The 20968-nt window shown below is 43.1% G+C and overlaps 1 protein-coding gene across 1 annotated transcript; it reads right to left on the reverse strand.

Annotated features, from left to right (window-relative positions):
* Positions 1 to 1825: 1825 nt before the first annotated feature.
* Positions 1826 to 19968, reverse strand: LOC122544175 (leukocyte immunoglobulin-like receptor subfamily A member 1). The gene is made up of 6 exons (XM_043683208.1): positions 19604 to 19968; positions 12011 to 12040; positions 6528 to 6818; positions 5198 to 5494; positions 3691 to 3732; positions 1826 to 1962 (listed from the first exon to the last, which is right to left on the reverse strand). The coding sequence occupies exons 1-6, from the start codon at positions 19659 to 19661 to the stop codon at positions 1841 to 1843; spliced, it is 840 nt and encodes a 279-aa protein (XP_043539143.1). The 5' UTR covers positions 19662 to 19968; the 3' UTR covers positions 1826 to 1840.
* Between the last annotated feature and the right edge of the window lie 1000 nt (positions 19969 to 20968).

A 20968-nucleotide genomic window follows, 5' to 3' on the forward strand; every position in this document is an offset into this window, starting at 1 on the left:
GTTGGACCAAAGGGTCTGTTTCTGTGCTGTATATCTCTATGACTCCATGACTGGCACGAGGGGTCATAGTTTTAAGATTTTAGGAGCAAGTTAGAGATGGGACATGTGTTTACGCAGAGAGTTGTGAATGCATTGAATGCGTTGCCAGCTGTGGTGGTGGAAGCAGAGTCATTAGCGACTGCTGGACATGCACATGGCCAGCAGTGAATTGAGGGGTGCGTAAGTTTCTTTTACATTAGGATTAATTCTCAGCACAACTTCGTGAGCCGAAGGGCCTGTTCTGTGCTGTACATTTCTATGTTCTATACTCTATATTCCTGGGTGTGGTCTCAGCCTGTAATATCATAGCGAGACATCCCTATTCCAGGATTCAAATCCTCTCGCTACGAAGGCTATCATCCCATTTGCCTTCTTCACCATCTGCTGATCCTGCAATGCTCACTTTCAGCGACTGGTGCAGGAGGAACTCACAGGTCTCATTGAACATTTCCTTTCTCTGAACTACCTGCAATCAAATAATATCTTACCTTAGAGGAGGAGAGCAAACTTAATAACAGGTCAGGAAATCAATAAACATCCCACCATAATCCCAAGTATCCCTATCCATTAGGTGACGTGCCATGACAAAAGCTAAAGAAGTGGAGCTCGCTTTGCTGAATGACTCATCCAGGGAGCGAGAACCTCCAGCCGTGCGCCTATGTTCTCCAAGGGAGACGAGAGCTAAGGTGTTAGCACAGCCACTTTTAAGAAACAAACTGATTCAAGAACAGCTTCTTCCCTACTGTAATCAGATTTATGAATGTACCTTTCATACATTTGAGTTGATCTTTTTCTGCACCTTGTCTGTAGCTGTAACGCTATACTCTGCATTCTGGTCTATTACTCTGATGTACTGGGTACTTATGTAAGGTACACATGTGCAACATGCAAAACAATAACTTTCACTGTATCTTGGTGCATGTGACAATAATAAATCAAGTCAAATTTTAAAAAGTATTCATTTAAATATTATAGCGACTGCTGGACATGCACATGGCCAGCAGTGAATTGAGGGGTGCGTAAGTTTCTTTTACATTAGGATTAATTCTCAGCACAACTTCGTGAGCCGAAGGGCCTGTTCTGTGCTGTACATTTCTATGTTCTATACTCTATATTCCTGGGTGTGGTCTCAGCCTGTAATATCATAGCGAGACATCCCTATTCCAGGATTCAAATCCTCTCGCTACGAAGGCTATCATCCCATTTGCCTTCTTCACCATCTGCTGATCCTGCAATGCTCACTTTCAGCGACTGGTGCAGGAGGAACTCACAGGTCTCATTGAACATTTCCTTTCTCTGAACTACCTGCAATCAAATAATATCTTACCTTAGAGGAGGAGAGCAAACTTAATAACAGGTCAGGAAATCAATAAACATCCCACCATAATCCCAAGTATCCCTATCCATTAGGTGACGTGCCATGACAAAAGCTAAAGAAGTGGAGCTCGCTTTGCTGAATGACTCATCCAGGGAGCGAGAACCCCCAGCCGTGCGCCTATGTTCTCCAAGGGAGACGGGAGCTAAGGTGTTAGCACAGCCGCTTTTAAGATACAAACTGATTCAAGAACAGCTTCTTCCCTACTGTAATCAGATTTATGTTTGTACCTTTCATACATTTGAGTTGATCTTTTTCTGCACCTTGTCTGTAGCTGTAACGCTATACTCTGCATTCTGGTCTATTACTCTGATGTACTGGGTACTTATGTAAGGTACACATGTGCAACATGCAAAACAATAACTTTCACTGTATCTTGGTGCATGTGACAATAATAAATCAAGTCAAATTTTAAAAAGTATTCATTTAAATATTATAAGGTGTGTACTTACTTTTCGTGGACAGACAGACTGCCAAAAAGGCACACATCAGATTAAGTACTATGAAAGTTGTAGAAGCCAATGCTATTGGCAATATAGGACTGGAATCTGACAAAAAAAGGCAATAATCTTCAATCAGCATAACACTTCAGCATTTTCTCATTAACCTGCATCAGAAATGATGATAGGTTTAGACCGGTTCTGGAGCAGGTGCAACTTGAATCTAGATTACCTGACCCCGAGGTTCGGACATATCCACCGTGCCACTGGAGCCCCGCACAGTATAGCGATCAGTATTTTTAATCAATCTGTTCAGATATGTTATGAGGAAGAATCTTGATCTCCTGGCTCACTGGGTGAGAACACTACCACTGCCCCATAAAAGTGACCCAATATTGTGGCAACTTTTGTTAATTAACCCGTTTTTCTAATCAACTTGCTCAGAGATGTTATAACGCACCTCTGGAGCAGTTGGAATTTCAACCCTGGCCTCCCGGTCGAGAGGTGCAAATACTGCTTCTGCAGCATATGAACCTCTGCCCTGTAGAATGAAAAATGTTTTTAAATTTTGTTTTAGACATCTATTTTACCGAATCAGCATGGTATTATGCATTTCAGGTCCAGGTGAGTTATGAACCATTTCTCCAAGTACCGCGGTAGTGACCAAATCACTGCACCGCAGGAGGGGCCCAGCATAATGATATTTGTTTTTATTAACCCACTTTCTTCAGAATCGACCAGATCACCCACCCCTGGAGCAGGTAGGTATGATGTGAACATACATCTCCTTGCCCAGAGCTAGGGGCATTAACATTGGACTATGACAGCCCCCCGCCCAGTACAGTGATTTTTTTTTCCGAAGAGTGTGGTGCTGGAGAAGCACAGCTGATCAGACAACATTGATGAGCAGGGAAATCAACGTTTCGGGCAAAAGGCTTTCATCAGGAATGAGGGGGGAGGGCAAGGGAAGGGGGCTGAGAGATAAATAGGAGGATGGGGATGAGGGAAAGGTAGCTGGGAAGGTATTAGGTAGATGCAGGTGGGGGAGGGGGGTTATAGTGAAGGTCAGAGGGATGGATGGAGCTAATAAGTGGGAAGGAAGATGGACAGGTAGGGCGGTGCAGAGTTGAAGGGTTAGATGTGGGATGAGGTGGAGGGACCAGAGATAACTTGTTCAGAGATGTTATTACACATCTTTGGAGCAAGGGCCTCCCAGTCCAGCGATAGGGATACTACCATTGCACCACAAGAGGGCCCCAGTATAGCTGCGTATTTTAAAAATTTCATCCACTTTTCTAACCACTCTGTTTGGAGATGTTGTGATACACTGCTGGAGCAGGTGGGACTTCAATCCTGCCACCTGGTCCAGGGGGAAGGATACTACTACTGTAGCACAAAAGGGCCCCAGTACAGTGACTTTCTTTTTTAATTGAACATATTTTTCTGATCAACCTGTTCACAGATGATATCACACACCTCCGGAGAAGGGGGTCCCTGCTCCTCAATCTCCTAGCCCAGGGAATTGGCACTACCACTGCACTACAAGAGCTCCTGCCCCAGTACAGTGACATTAGCTTTACAACAATAGAAATCACCTGCATCATCTATCTGTAGTTTGCCAGTCATCATTGACAATTATACTTTAAGAAGCTGTAGACAAATATGCGAACTGAATAAATTACTGATTGAGTAATTTACCTGGATAGCTGTAATCATAAAACCCCGGGAAAACTGTGTCTTGTTTCAGCCATCCTTAAACTATAAAAATAACATACTGTTTCCAACAAGACAAGACATTACAGTACACTGTCAGAGCTAGGTTAATACTTGACTTACTTATCTCTGCTGCCACAGCTTCATTGATTTGTTCTTCATGATCTGAAACAAGAAATTGAAAAGCCTTGATTTTTAATTCACAAAATCAGAGTTAAAGACTCAGTTGCCCCATACCTAAACTTTAATTCCTTGAGGTTTGACCATTTCCATCTTGAAGGATATGGGCAGCAGATACATGGGATTACCACTCCTACAAGTGGAGCCACTCACCAGGTTCAATTCCGGCCTCAGGTGACTGTCTGTGTGGAGTTTGCACATTCTCCCCGGGTCTGCGTGGGTTTCTTCCGGGTGCTCCGGTTTCCTCCCACAGTCCAAAAATGTGCAGGTTAGGTGAATTGGCCATGTTAAATTGCCCATAGTGTTAGGTGAAGGGGTAAATGAAGGGGAATGGGTCTGGGTGGGTTGCTCTTCGGAGAGTCGGTGTGGACTGGTTGGGCTAAAGGGTTTGTTTCCACACTGTAGGGAATCTTAAAAAAAAACTAACTTGGAAATTTATTGGCTGAAATAGATTCCAGTGTTGCTGGAATCCTGAAATCCCATCCCTAAGGGCATTGTGGGTCAACCTACAGCACATGGACTGCAGCGGTTCAAGAAGGTAGCTCACCCTTACCATCCCAAGAGGGCAATTAGGGACAGGGACGATAAATGCTCAAATCAACCAACAATGCACACATTCAGGTAAGCTCAATACCGCATGTCAAAAATTCTGTTTAAATATCATCCCAATCCACAGAATCATGGCAACAGATTCTACAGTTCAACTCATCCACACTGACCAAGTTTCCCAAACTAAACTAGTCCCATTTCCCTGCATTTGACCCATTTCCCTCTAAACCACTCCTATTTATGTACCTGTGTAAATATCTTTTAAATGTTGTAATTGTAACTGCGCCTCCCACTTCTTTTGGTAGCTCGTCCCATACACGCATCACCCTCTGTGTGAAAACGTTGCCCCTCATGTCACTGCTAAAACTTTCTTCTCTCACCTTAAAATTGTACTGCCTAGGTTTGGACTTGCATACCCTGGGGAAAAGGTGTTGTCTATTCATCTTACCTGTGCCCCTGATAATTACATAAACCTCTATAAGATCATCGCTCAACCTCCCCTGCTCCAGTGAGAAAAATCCCAGCTTATTCAGCCTTATAACTTCAAACCCTCCAGATCTGGTAACCCCCTTGTAAATCTTTTCTGCCCCCTTTCCAATTTAATAATGTCCTTCCTATAGTCAGACAACCAGGACTGTACACAGTACTCCAAAAGTGGCCTCACTAATGTCCTTTTCAACTACAACATGACCTCCCAACTCCAATACTCGAGGCTGTGATCCAAGGGAAGGCAAGCATGCCCAACTTGTCTACTTGAAATGTAACTTATAACAAACTGAGTACCTCAACTCCAAGGATTCTCTGTTTGACAAAACCCCCTACCATTAACTGTGGAAGTCTATTGGTCTGCCATTTTCCACATGAAATATCACACAGCAGAGCTTACCAACAATAAACTCACCCATCACAGTTACTTGCAACCAGTCACTCTGGGCAGTGAAGACTGTTTTACCACTGACATCAATGAGGCAGTAACATGAGTAATTCCCCTCATCACAATAGGTCACATTCCCTATCGTGATAGTCACGTTGCTCTTCTCTTCCTTAATTTGGAAATGCTCATTTTGTTTGTGACCCCCCTTGAAGATGAAACATCGACTGCTGGTGGCAGCGAGGCAAGTCATTGTGAAAGTTTCGCCTTCTGTGACCTCAGCTGCTGGATATAATTGGAGGACACTCAAAGGTGCCTTGATTCTACCTGGGAGACAGAGAGAAAACAAATCAGGCACACCATGTGACAGTACTGTGACAATGTAAACTTCTGTGCTTGAACAACTGTTCATGGTTTGGACAAATCAACAAAAGATAACCTGTTGCACGCGGGAAAAAAGCAGCAATAACTCTGCCTGGAATAAATTGTTTCTCGAGATGAAAGGGGCAAGTTATAAATCAATTAGAAGCAACATGCCAATTGACCATCTACGAGAAGAATCAACATAATCAAGCTATTTGATTTGATGTGATTTATTGATGTCACATGTACCGAGATACAGTGAAAAATATTGCTTTGCATGCTAATCAGATGACTTATACCTTACATAAGGTAGTAGAACAAAATGCACAGAAAGATCAACTCTAATATATGAGAGATCCCTTCATGAGTCTGTTAACAGCGAGGAATAAGCTGTTCTTGAATCGTTTAGTACGTGTTTTCAAACTGCTGATGGAAGTGGGTGGAAGAGAGTTGAACTGAGATGGGAGTAGTCTTTGATGATGTTGGCTGCTTTCCCAAGGCAGTGGGACGTGTGGGCGGATCAATGGAAGGAAGGCTAGCTTGTCTAATGGACTGGGCTGCATTCTCAACTCTCTGTAATTTCTTGTGGTCTTATGCCGAACAGTTGCCATACTGAGCTGTGATGCATCTGGATAGGATGCTTTCTACAGTGCATATATAAAAATTGGTGCGAGTCATTGCAGACATGTCAAATTTCTGTAGGTCATCCTGAGGGAGTAGAGTGTGCTTCCTTGACTGTAGGATTGATGTGAATGGACCAGGAGAGTTGATAATATTTACTCCTCCGAAACAAGAATCTAATGACCACCTCCATCTCAGCATCATTGATGAAGACACAGGTGTGTACTCCACTCCACTTCCTGATGTTGATCACTAGCTCCTTCATTTTGCTGACATTGATGGAGAGATTGTTGTCTTTGCACCAGGTCACTAAGCTCTCTATCTCATATGTACATACATGATATAAGATAGTGTAAAATAAATAAGTGCTACTCACCCAATATGGACAATCGAACAGGAGTACTCGGCCTTGATCTCTGATGGCGATTGGAAATGTTTGCATACAAGCAACGGTAATTCCCAAGATGTTGGGAAGTTATGTTGATGATGGTGTAGACCACAGGCGAGCTCAAGATAGATGTAACATTGTAAATGACCTTGTCATTTCGAAACAGATAGACAATTTTCGGATCTTCAGTGTGCGTTTCACACTTGACAATGACAACCCCACCCTGTAGGGCCAGGCCAGTCACTGGTTCCAATGTTATTGTCGGGTTTGGAAAGTTTCCTGTTAAGTGTAAAGAATTCAATCATTCTGTTGTCTTTGACTTGTGAGCAGAAATGCCTCAAAGCTTCTCCTTGGCTACATAGACATTTTGCAAAATGGTGAGATGAATTTGAATCACTCCAATGTTTTCAAGGGTCATTCTGCTAAGTGCATCCCATCTTCTATAAGACCTTGAGGACATGAGAAATTGGAGCAGGAGTAGGCTATTCGGCCCCTCAAGACTGCTCTACCCTTTCGTCGGATCATAACTGATTCTACAATCCTCATGTCCACTTTATCTCATCATTGCTACCTATCTCAGCCTTAGATATTGACAAGGACTGTCCCTAGAGCTCTCTGTGGCAACGACTTCCAAAATTTCTCAACCCAACGTTAGAGAGGTCATTGCTTCTAACCAATGGGGATGCAATAGATTGAAGAGGCTTCTTCTCTATGCTGTAGATCTTGAAGTCTCTGAAGCCAGAAGACTATTAAACCACAAGAAATAGGAGCAGAATGAGGTCCTTCAGTCCAATGAGCCTATTCTAGCATTCAGTGATGATTGATATGTTTCTCAATCCCATTCTCTTTCCTTCTCCCTGTACCCTCACCAATCATGAAACTATCTATCTCTGTCTTAAAGACACTCAATGACTTGGACTCCACAGCCCTCTGTGGCAATGAGTTCCTCAGATTCACCATCTTCTGGCTGAAAAAATCCCTCCTCCCCTCAGTTCTATGGGATCATTCCTTCACTGTGTCTTTCCACTCCTACGAGTGGAAACTTCTTCTCTATGTCCAATCCAGGGCTTTCAGTATTCAGTAAGTTTCAGTCAGATCTTCCCTCTTCCTCCTAAACTCCATTGAGTACAGATCCAGAGTTATCAATCTCTCCTCGTATGAGAAGTCCCTCATGCCTGGGATCCTTCTTGTAAACCTACTCTTGGCTCCCTTCAACATGTCCTTCCTTAGGTACGGGGTGCCCAAAACTGCTCATGATATTTCAAATTAACTTGTTGATTCAGTGTCATGAGAGGACCCGACATAATATTGATCAACCCATAGCGTTAGAAAAGCAAGCCATAACTAGATTAGATTAGATTCCCTAAGTGTAGAAATAGGCCCTTCGGCCCAACAAGTCCACACCGACCCTTCTAAGAGTAACCCACCCAGACCCATTTCCCTCTGACTAATGCACCTAACACTATGGGCAATTTAGCATGGCCAATTCACCCTCACCTGCACATCTTTGGAATGTGGGAGGAAACTGGACCACCCAGAGGAACCCCATGCAGACACGGGGAGAATGTGCAAATTCCACATAGACAGTTGCCCAAGGCTGGAATCGAACCTGGGACCCTAACCACTGGGCCTCCGTGCCACTGTAATGATTCGATTGCCTTCCTCGTCATTGCAAAATGCAGCCTTGCCTTGTCTGTTCACTGTTATTGCTGTTGCTTCAGATTGCTACAGGGTAAAATGTGCCTGCAGTTGGCAAATTTATTAATTCTACTCTATGTGATCCATACTTCCATTGGATTCACAAAATAGATCTCCTTGTAAGCTCTCTGAGCAAGGTATTGTTGAACCATTATATATTGAGGTTGCACTTATTTCCAAATATATTCTAAAGGAAAATAGGATGTGCTTGACTATCCTATTTGGTCTGCATCTCCCACCCAATGATGTACCTAATTCCACAGACCCAATCTGTTCTAACCTTTCATGTTTTACTTACTTCCATCTTCTGAATTTTGCTAATACATAGTCATAGAGCCATACAGAATGGAAACAAACCCTTCAGTCCAACTCATTCACATCGACCAAGTTACCCAAAATAAAGTAGTCCCAATTGCCTCCATTTGGCCCGTATCCCTCAATTCCTTTCCTATTTATGTCCCTGTTCAAACGTCTTTTAAAAGTTATAACCATATCTGCACTTTCCCTGGCAGCTCATTCCATATACGCACCACCCTCTGTGTGAAAAAGGTGCCCTCAGGTCCCTTTTAAATCTTTCTCCTCTCACCTCCACCATATTCTCTCTACTTTTGGACTCCCCTACTCTGGGGAAAAGGCATTGGCTATTCATCTTATCTATGCCCATCATGAGGTCACCCTTCCTACAAGGAACATTCTTGTCAATCTTTTCTGTATCTTTGCCAATTTAATAACACCCTTCCTATAGCAGGGCGATCAGAATTGTACACAATATTCCAAAAGTGGCTTCATTAATTTTCTGTACAACCACAACACAACCTCCCAACTCCTGTATTCAATGGTCTGAGCAATGAAGTCAAGAATGTCAAATGCCCCTTTACCATTCTGTCTACCTGTGACGCGGTTCCCATAGAAAGTGGTGAACTCAATGTTCATCACTACCTTCTCTAGATACTCAATGTAATTCAATGATAAAACATCATGCAAAAATTCCTGTCAATATTTCAATAGTTTGACTTTCTTTGCAAAAAAATAAAAGATCTATTAGCGTCAATGCTTTGCCCTTCTATTAAATCTAAGTTTTTCAGTGGCTAAGAGCTAAAATTCCCACTGAAGGAAAGAAGCACAAAGTGTATTTTAAAATGAAAAGAAATCAGGGTCAATTGGCTGTTTGGGTCCAGTATCTAATGTTCATCCCTAATTACCCGCGATAAGGTGGCAGTGAGCTGGGAATAAACATAGAATTCCTACAGCGTGGAAATGGGCCCTTTAGCCAACAAGTCCACACCGACCCTCTGAAGAGTAACTCACCCAGACCCACTCCCCTACCCTACATTTTACCCCTGACAAATGCACCTAACCTACATCTCACTGAACACTACGGGCAATTTAGCATGGCCAATTCACCTAACCTGCATATCTTTGGATTGTGGGAGGAAACCCATACAGGCATGTGGGGGAATGTACAAACTCCAGTCGCCTGAGGCTGGAATTGAACCCAGGTCCCTGTGCTGTGAGGCAACAGTGCTAACCACTGAGCCACCATGCTGCCCTAAATTCCAGGCTATTGACCCAGTGACACTGAAGGAATAGCCAATATATTTCCAAGTTGGGATGATGAGTGGCTTGGTGGGGAACTTGCAACGGGTGATGTTCCCATGTATCTGGTCATGGGTTTGGAAGGTGCTGCCTGAGGATCTTTGGTGAAATTCTGCAGTATATGTTGTAGATAGTACACATTGCTGTTATTGAGCATCAGTAATGGAGGGAGTGAAAGTTTGTGGACGTAGTGCCAGTCAAGTAGATCTGCTTTGACCCTGGATGGTTTTGAGCTTCTTGAGTGTTGTTGGAACTGCACTCTCTTCACATTTCTTACAGTCCTGCTGAGTTTCTCCAGCACTTTCTGTGTTTATAACCAACAATGTTAACTCTGTTTTTTGGTATCTCCACAGAGGTGGAGTGTGTGTGGAGATGCATGTAGAGTGTATAGTGTTGCATTTTGGGAGGTCAAATGCAAGAGGCAGGAATACAGTAAATGGCAATACTCTGTACTGATGTCAGGGGGATCTTGGGGTGCAAGTCCATATTTCCTTGGAAGTGGCAACACAAGTGGATAAGGTACACGGAATACAAAAGTTTCCCAGTCATGTTGCAGCTGTATAAAACTTTGTGAGGCCACATTTGGAGTGCTGTTCTGGTCCCCACACTACAGGAAGGATGTGGAGGCTTTGCAGAGGGTGGGAAAGAAAATGACCAGGATTGGTCTGGATTGCAGTATATTCACTATAATGAGAGGCTGGACAAACTTGGATTGCTTTTGCCAGAGTGTCAGAGGCTGAGAGATGACCTCATCAAAGTAAATAAAATTCTGAGAGGTATTGATAAGGTGAATAGTCAGAGTCTTTTCCCCAGGGTGGAAATGTCAAATACTAGGGGTGTTACGAAGCATGTACATTCACTTTGAAATAGGGAGTGTTTTCTGAATATTGAAGTAAACTCACAGTGCAGGCCCAGTTGTCTGAATGGAAAATTTGGGAGATGGGCTACTCCAAAATAGAAGCATGGAACAATTGGCTGTTAAAGGATTACCTGGTTGCTGCTTTTACAACAATTCAAATTTAACTAATTACTTTAAATTGTGCCGAGAATTCTAAAACCCAATTGAGTTTGACTTGATTTCCTGTACCTTTTCCTGTAAAACATACTCACAGTAAAAAGAAAGAAAATGACCAGAGAGATCAGCAGATGGAAGATTGAAGACAGCAGAGAAGACAGAGACCGCGTGGACTTGAGATTAAGTTAATGTAATATTTAATAATTGTGTGATTGGAATAGTATGTTAATAGGATTGTGTTCAGTTAGGGGAAAGAGTGTTCAGTTTGTTAATAGTTTTGGTTAATGTTCTGTTAGAAAAATAAACCATTATTTTTCTTTAAATAGTGGATGGTACGAGTTCTCTCACACTTCTAACAGATTACAAGACAAGGTAAGTTTTTCTGGGGATTTTAATTAACAGAGAGGTTTGAACTCTGTGTCATAACAGGGGGCATAGTTTAGATTAGCTTCTCCACAGTATGGAAACAGGCCCTTCAGCGCAACAAGTCCATGCTGACCCTCTGAAAAATAACCCACCCAGACCCATTCTCCCACCCCATATTTATTGCTCACTAATGCGCCTAACCCTATGAGCAATTTAGCATGGCCAATTTACCCTAACCTGCACATCTTTGGATTGTGGGAGGAAACCCATACAGGCACAGAGTGAATGTGCAAACTCCACACAGACAGTCACCCAAGGTGGGAATCAAACCCAGGTGTCTGGCGCTGTGAGGCAGCAGTGCTAACCACTGAGCCACCGTGCCGCCCTAGTTTAAAGGAGGTATACAAGCAAGTTTTTTTGAAACAGAAGATAGCAAATGCTTGGAACACATTGCCAGGGGAGGTGGTAGAAGCAGATACAACAACAATATTCAAGAGGCATTTGGATAGCCACATGAAGAGGCAGGAAATAGAGGAATACAGACCGTGAGCAGGCCGATGGGACTAGGATAGAAAGGCATCATGGTTAGCACAGATATGGTGGGCTGAAGGGCTGGTTCCTAGGCTGGATTAACCCATGTTCTGTAAACAGCAGATGAACAGGAAGGAGTTGGCCATCAGAGAGAGGCAATGGCCTTGTTTTCCTCATCCAATCAAAAAGATGACATCTACAGAAATCATTTCAATTATTTTTAATCAAGGAGCCATTCAGTGTAGTAACAGTGACAGAAACTTACCGTAATCTCTTCCGTGTTCTGGGCAAACAGCTGGAGAAATTCACAGGGAGACAAGAAAAAAGAACACATTACTGTTAACGCACAACAAATTGGCCAATCTTTGAAAAGCACAGACTCCTTCATGGGCGAGAGACAGAAGGGAAACTGTGCAATGTTTGGGGAGCATAAATGACAACATCAGATCAGTTCGTGGCTGATGTGGTTCTATCCTGAGAGAGGGTCCTCATTCGCAATAACTTTCAGTTATTGATTGAGCTTGATTAAGTAAGTGGGCAAAACATTGCCAGGTGTAGCCCCATGATGGGGAAATGTGAAGGAAGGACAAAAGTATTAATTAATTGGAGAGAAACTGCACAAAGATGCAATGCAAAGGGACTTGGGAGGGGGACTTGAGCACGAAATGCAGAAAGCTACCCTATAGGGACAGCAGGTAATCAGGAAGGGTTAATGGAATACTGGCTCTTATTTCAAGGGAGGGGGGAGGCCACATCAGAGCACTGTGGATAGTTTTGCTCCCCTTATTTAAGGAAACACATCATTTCCTTGGAGGTGATTTGGAGAATATTCACGAGGACGGTCTCCAAGATGGAGGGATTGTCTTGAGCAAGAGGGTAGGGCCTCGTTGTGTTGAAGAGTCTTTGTGTAGAATCCCAGGAGATGGGAGAGATACTAAATCAATATTTTGCAAGAGTTTTTACTGCAGAGAAGGAAATTAAATGTAGAGAATGCAGAAAATAAGATTTGATGTTTTAAAAACAGTTCACATGACAGAAGAGGAAGTTCAGGAGATCTTGAAGAATATAAAGGTGGATAAATGTCCGGGACCTGATCTAATGTATCCCAGAACGTTGTCGGAAGTAAAGGAGGAAAATACAAGACCCCTTAAGAAACATTTGCATCATCAATGAGGTGCCTAATGACTGGAGGGTGTGGCTAATGTTATACCTTTGTTTAAGAAAGACTGTAAGGAGATACCGGGGAATGTGGATCTATGAGTCTGACTTTGGTTGTTGGTAAATTGTTGGAGGTGATTATAAGAGATAGGAGATTTAGAGAGGCAAAAATTGATTAGGGATAGTCAGCATGGTTTTGTGTGAGGAAAACTGTCTCACAAACTTGATTGAGGAGGTTTTTAAGGAGGTTTTTATGGCAGAGCAGTAAACGCTGTTTATTTGGATTTTCGTAAAGCCTTTGACAAGGCTTTACAAAGTAGGCTAATTGATAAAGTTAGGTCACATGGGATTCAGGGGAGTTTGCAAACTGGATAAATAATTGGCTTAATTGCCAGAGACAGAGTGTGATGGCAGAGGGATGCTTTTCAGACTGGAGGCCTTCAGACTGGAGTAGGGTTCCACACGGATCAGCTCTGGGTCCTCTTTGTCTATCATTTATAGAAATGATTTGGCTGAGAACATAGAAGGTATGATTAGTAAGTTTATGGATGACACCAAAATTGTTGCCATAGTATTCAGTGAAGAAGGATTTTCAAGATGACAAAAGGTTCTTGATCAAATGGGTCAATGGGCTAGAAAATGGGAGATGAAGTTTGTTTTGGATAAGTGCAAGGCATTGCATTATGTTACAATAAACAAAGGTAGAGCTTATTTAATTAATGACAGAGCCTTGGGTACTGTTATAGAACCGGGGGAGCCGAGAGGTTCAGGTACATCAAATTAAAGTTTGCATCACATATAGACAGGATGGTTGGAAAGGCATTTGGCAACGTTGCCTTCATTGCTCAGTCCTTTGTGTATGGGAGTTGGGATGTTATGTCGAGGTTGTACAGGACATTGGTGAGGCCTCTTCCAGAATGCTACTCCCAATTCCAGTCACCCAGGTATAGGAAGGATATTATCAACCTGGAGAGGGTTCGGAAGAGTTTTATCAGAATGTTGCCGGGTATGGAAGGTTTGAGTTATAAAGAAAGGTTGGATAGGCCGGGACCTATTTCATCGGAGTGTAGGAGTTGAGAGGTGACCTAATAGAAGTTTATAAAATAATGAGAGGATAGAGGGAGTTGATAGTAGTTGGCTTTTCCCTAATGGGGAATTTCAACATGAGGGGGCAAGTTTTTAAGGTGAGAGGAGACAGATTTTAAAAAGACATGAGAAGAAAATATTTTAAACAGAAGATGTTTCGCGTGTGGAATGAACTGCCTGACAATGGTGGATGCGGGTATAATTACAATGTTTAAAAGACATTTGGATGGATACATAAATAGGAAAGGTTTGCAGGGATTTGGGTTAGGACCAGGCAGGTGGGACTAGTTTAGCTTGGGGTTATGTTCTGGTCAGACGGGTTGGATCGAAGGTTCTGTTTCCGTGCTGTATGGCTCGAGGTTGGGACTCTACTCACTGGGCTTCGAAAGAATGAGATCTCATTGAAACATATAGGAGCTTGACATGTTCAATGCTGATGTGATGCTTTCCCCTCATGGGTGAGTCTAGGACTAGAGGGCACACAAGGGGAGTTGTCGGCCTACTAGTATTATTGCCAGACTATTAATCCAGAGACCCTGGTAATGTTCAGAGAACCTGGGGTCACATCCTGCTACGGCAGATTGTTGAATTTGAATTCAGTCAATATCTGGAATTTTCTATCAATGACCATGAATCGATTGTCAGATAAAAACCATCATTAATACCCTTCAGGGATGGAAATTGCCATCCTTACCTGGTCTGGCCTATGAGTGACTCCAGACTCACAACTGTAACTGACACTTAACTCCCCTCTGGGCAATGGGTAATAAACGCTGTCCTGGCCAATGATGCCTACATCCTGTCAATGAATTTTTGAAGAAGTCTCAGAACAAAGGAGTGCTAATTTCAGACTGAGATGAGGAGGAATTTCTTCTCTCAGAGAGTTGTAAGTTATTGGAACTTCTTGCCATAGAGATGTCTGTGTGGGGGCAGAGTTCTTTTGTGTATTGAAGGCCAAAATAGATAAGATTCAAGGGAATCAAGGGAAAGTGGATGTGAGGAATGTGGAATCAACCACAGTCCTGTTGAGTGGTGCGGCGGACTCAAGATGTTGTGCCATAAGAGACGCTGTTCCCACCTCTTATAGCACAGAGAAGTAGATGAATGGTAGCTAATGGAGCAACTAAACAAAGTAAGATTGAAGTCACTGGAAGTTATATGTTGCTGAACAAAAAAAAAACATGCAAAACATCCTCTACTGTTGTTCACTATTTATATAAATGGTTTAGAAAAGAATATCGGAGGTATGGTGTCATGGACAGTGAAGAAGGTTTTCTAAGAGTGCAATGGGATCTTGATCAGATGAGCCATTGGACCAGTGTGTGATAGATGACGTTTAATTTAGATAAATGCGAGGTATTGCATTATGTCAAGGCAAGTCAGGGCAGGAGTTATGCAGCTTATTGTAGGGCCCCGGGGAACATTGATGATCAGAGAGACCTAGAGGTGCAGGTGCACGGTTCCTTGAAAGTGGTGTTGCAGGTAGACAGGATGGTGAAGAAGGCATTTGATGTGTTTGCCTCCATCAGTCACAACACTGAGTACAGGTGTTGGGACGTCATGCTGAGGCTTTACAAGATATTGGTAAGAGCCTCTTTAGAATACTCCATACAATTTTACCCTGCTCTAGGATGGATGGTTATCAGGGGAGGCTGGATGGGCTGGGACATTTTTCCCTAGATGATAGGATGCCAGAAGAGCTGGTGGAGGCAGGTACAATTACAATATTTAAAAGACATTTGGACAGATACATGAATAGGAAAGGTTTAGAGGAATTTGGGTCAATTGTAGGCAAAGGGGACTCGTTCAGTTTAGGAAACCTGTTTGGTATGGCTGAGTTGGATCAAAGGGTCTGTTTCTGTGCTGTATGTCTCTATAATGTATACCTTAACTGTAGTGATCTGGTTGACTCTTAACTGCCTTAAGAGGGCAAGTAGGGATGGGTAATAAAAGCGGGTCCTAGCATTGTGTGGTGGCTCCATCTTGTGAACTGGATCCTATCACAAGTAACTTGGCCTGAACATATGTTCTGGTCAGACGGGTTGGATCGAAGGTTCTGTTTCCGTGCTGTATGGCTCGAGGTTGGGACTCTACTCATTGGGCTTCAAAAGAATGAGATCTCATTGAAACATATAGGGGCTTGACATGTTCAATGCTGATGTGATGCTTTCCCCTCATGGGTGAGTCTAGGACTAGAGGGCACACAAGGGAAGTTGTCGGCCTACTAGTATTATTGCCAGACTATTAATCCAGAGACCCTGGTAATGACGTCGATTTTGCCTGTCCTCGGATGCTGCCTGAATTGCTGTGCTCTTCCAGCACCACTGATCCAGAATAAATGCTGTCCTGGCCAATGATGCCTACATCCTGTCAATGAAATTTTTTAAGAAGTCTCAGAACAAAGGAGTGCTAATTTCAGACTGAGATGAGGAGGAATTTCTTCTCTCAGAGTTGTAAGTTATTGGAACTTCTTGCCATAGAGATGTCTGTGTGGGGGCAGAGTTCTTTTGTATATTGAAGGCCAAAATAGATAAGATTCAAGGGAATTAAGGGAAAGTGGATGTGAGGAATGTGGAATCAACCACAGTCCTGTTGAGTGGTGTGGCGGACTCAAGATGTTGTGCCATAAGAGACGCTGTTCCCACCTCTTATAGCACAGAGTAGTAGATGAATGGTAGCTAATGGAGCAACTGAACAAAGTAAGATTGAAGTCACTGGAAGTTATATGTTGCTGAACAAAAAAAAAACCATGCAAAACATCCTCTACTGTTGTTCACTATTTATATAAATGGTTTAGATAAGAATATCGGAGGTATGGTTTCATGGACAGTGAAGAAGGTTTTCTAAGAGTGCAATGGGATCTTGATCAGATGAGCCATTGGACCAGTGTGTGATAGATGATGTTTATTTTAGATAAATGTGAGGTATTGCATTATGTCAAGGCAAGTCAGGGCAGGAGTTATGCAGCTTATTGTAGGGCCCCGGGGAACATTGATGATCAGAGAGACCTAGAGGTGCAGGTGCACGGTTCCTTGAAAGTGGTGTTGCAGGTAGACAGGATAGTGAAGAAGGCATTTGATGTGTTTGCCTCCATCAGTCACAACACTGAGTACAGGTGTTGGGATGTCATGCTGAGGCTTTACAAGATATTGGTAAGAACCTCTTTAGAATACTCCATACAATTTTACCCTGCTCTAGGATGGATGTTTATCAGGGGAGGCTGGATGGGTTGGGACATTTTTCCCTAGATGATAGGATGCCAGAAGAGCTGGTGGAGGCAGGTACAATTACAATATTTAAAAGACATTTGGACAGATACATGAATAGGAAAGGTTTAGAGGAATTTGGGCCAATTGTAGGCAAATGGGACTCGTTCAGTTTAGGAAACCTGTTTGGTATGGCTGAGTTGGATCAAAGGGTCTGTTTCTGTGCTGTATGTCTCTATAACGTATACCTTAACTATAGTGATCTGGTTGACTCTTAACTGCCTGTAAGAGGGCAAGTAGGGATGGGAAATAAAAGCGGGTCCTAGCATGTGTGGTGGCTCCATCTTGTGAACAAATGAAAAAAAAACACCTTATTGCTGAAAGTCGAACTGGATCCTATCACAAGTAATTTGGCCTGAACATTAAAATTACTGCACATTACTGGGTTTGAGGAATGCAGGGATATCCTTTGCAGATTTGTGTTTCTGACTCAGTGAATGAAGCAGCTAATATGTTTGGAATATTGTGAGCAGTTTTGGGCCTCATATCGAAGGAAGGATGTGCTGGAGTTGGAGAGGGTCCAGAGGGGGTTTACAGGAAATGTCCCGGGGATGAACGGCTTGTCATATGAGGAGAAGTTGAGGACTCTAGATCTGTACTCCGTGGAGTTTAGAAGGATGAGGGGTAATCTGATGGAAACTTAGAGAATACTGAGAGACCTGGATAAAGTGGACATGGAGAAGATGTTTCCACAAGTAGGAGAGACTAGGGCCCAGAGCACATTCTCAGAGTGAATGGATGACCCTTAAGGACTGAGATGAGAAATGTCTTTGAGCCAGAGGGTGATGAATCTGTGGAACATGTTGCCACAGAGGACTGTGGAGGCCAAGTCAGTGAGTGTCTTTAGGACAGAGATAGATAGGTTTGTGATTAGTAAGGGGATCAAGGCAGGAAAATCAGGCTGAGAAACACATCAGCCAGAATCGAATAATGGAGAGGATTTGAGAGGTTGAATGGCCTAATCCTGCTCCTGTACGTCATGGTCTGATGGTCAACATTTACTGGATTGACAGAGAGGAAAGAAAATATTAAGTGGCTATGTGCTGACTTTCGACAGAGGCCTACAAATCCTACGAAGTGTTGATGTTTTTTCAGACATTATGCAAATTTTGTGGTTGCCAATTTATTTTCAATGACACCCAATTAATTCATCTCGTAACTACAATCAAGAGGAGGAAAGTAACAATGGACTTAATAACATGTTGTGAGTGGGGGGAGCTGAATAACCAAACGTTTCCTGAAGAAGGGCTCATGCTCAAGGGCTCATGCCCAAAACGTTGATTCTCCTGCTCCTTGGATGCTGCCTGACCTGCTGCACTTTTCCAGCAACACATTTTCAGCTCTGATCTCCAGCATCTGCCGTCCTCACTCTCTCCTCAAAGGCAGATACTACCTCTGCAATGCTTTTAACATTCTAGGAGAGAAGGGATAGCACTGGGAGAGGGTTCAGAGGGATATTCACCAGGATGTTGCCTTGGGAGCTGGAAAGTTTCAGGGATGGAGAGAGATTGGACAGACTGAGGTTGTCCGGGAGATTGTGAGAGGGAGGACATAATTGAGATACATAAAATGATGAGGGTGCATAGATAGGGGAGACAGGAAGAAACCTTTCCCTCTTGATGGAGGGATCAGTGACCCAGGGGGCACAGATTGAAGGTAAGGTGCAGGAGGTTTACAGGGGGATGTGAGAAAAATCATACTTTCAAGAAAGCGTTGGATAGAGCTCTTAAGGATAGTGGAATCAAGGGTTATGGGGATAAGGCAGGAACAGGATACTGATTGAGGATGATCAGCCATGATCATAATGAATGGTGGCACTGGCTCGAAGGGCAGAATGGCCTACTCCTGCACCTATTGTCTATTGTCTATCTTCACCCAGAGGGTGGTGGGAATCTGGAACTGACTGCCTTTAAGGGTGGGAGAGGCAGAAACCGTCATCACACTGAAGAAGGATTTAGATGTGCACTTGTGATGCTACAGCTATGGGCCAAGTGCCGCAGAATGAGAATTTGAGAATAGTGAGGCAGTTGTTTTGACCAACCACAGATACAATGGACCAAAAGTCCTATAGTGTAGACCTCTGTAGCTCTATGCCTCAGTGGCCACAAGATCAGCTGCTTTGACATCCCCATAATATCGATTCTCCAAGACATTAATGCTGAGATATATGAGCTGGGAACCTTAATGTCTGAATACTTTAAATAACATATGACCTCAAGAAGAAAACATGAATGAAAAGAAAGGAAAAACAAAATTAAAAAGAATCTAGATTCAATTCACAACTTGGTAGATGAACATGACAGTTTTCAAAACAAAAGGAAACAATGTTTTGGAGGACAAATACTTACCCATTAATAGCAGAAAAATCATCCGGAACATTTTATCTACAAAAGTGCGACACAACATTGAGGAACAGAGTTATGGCTGGTTAAATGTAACCCTACAATTTGAGGCCTAAGTGAAGAATGGAGTTGAAGAGTTCCGTTAATTTGACAGGAAGTATTAAGCTGCAAACTCAGACATTGGGGAAGAGATGCTGATTTGGCTGTTACACTAAGACCACAGGAAGTCAGTCTGCCACTCAAAAAAGGAGGAAGAAGACACCACAATTGACGTCAGCAGAGATCAAAGATTGCTTGTAAAGCCTCAAGGAATGGGACAAAGCAGAAACGAAGCAAGTGAGGCCCATTTCAAAGAGCCATAGAGAATCGCAGAGGGTCATGGAGAGGCATTGAGTTGTAGAGAGTCATATAGCATTGAAACAGGCCCTATTTGTTGCATCAAACTTGTAAATCTATCATTCCTCCATTGCGATTATTTTGCTATTTTCTCGAGTTGGCCTCCTGACCTCCAGTGCTGGATGTAGGGGGATGGGTTTTGAGAGCCCTTTACTTCCTTTTGTTTCTCTCTGTCTCCCCACAGCCACGTTCTGGGATTGCTGAGTTGTATTTTATTCTACTGACTGTGAGGCTCAGAGAGCAGCTATGCACACCCCTCATTGCTCTGACTCCAATCCCTCTCCCAGTAATCCCTCTCCCAGTAATTACTCTCCCAGTAATCCCTCTCCCAGTATAGCTTGAAAAGGAAACCTGCAGGATTTGAATCCAGTGTATGTTTGCTATGTGTCCACATCCCGAAGCTGTGAGGCTCGGAGCAGATTGGGCAATGGGCCTGTTCCAGCAAAGACCCTTCACTCACTCGAGCAGACAGCAAAACCTCACAACATCCAAAGCTGGCACAGAGAGAGTTTGTATTAATTGTTAAGGTGCATAGCATTTATAGTACACTCTGCCACTCTTCTGTGTGTGCGCGTGTGTGTGTGTGTATGTGTCTGTGACTGTGTCTGTGACTATGTATCTGAGTGTGTGAGAGTGTGACTGTGCGCATGTGTTTCTGTGTGCCCATCTGTGCAGTGGTGTGTGTGTGTGTGTCTGTGTGTGTATGACTGTGTCTGGATGTGTACATGTCAGTATGTGTGCATGTGTCTTTGTGCCTGTGTGCATGAGGCTATGTCTGGGTGTATAAGCACTGTTGGTGTGCAAGACTGTATGCATGCCCATGTGTTTCGGAAAATCCCTCCTGAACAATCTAAGACTACGCCCCTAGTTCTAGAATCCCCAACCAGTGGAAATAGTTTATCTTTATCCTGTTTTTTCCTGTCAATATCTTGAGGATTTCAATCAGATCTCCCATTGGCCTTCTGAATTGGAGAG

Source organism: Chiloscyllium plagiosum, chromosome 47 (genome assembly GCF_004010195.1).
Source record: "Chiloscyllium plagiosum isolate BGI_BamShark_2017 chromosome 47, ASM401019v2, whole genome shotgun sequence".
NCBI lineage: Eukaryota > Metazoa > Chordata > Chondrichthyes > Orectolobiformes > Hemiscylliidae > Chiloscyllium > Chiloscyllium plagiosum.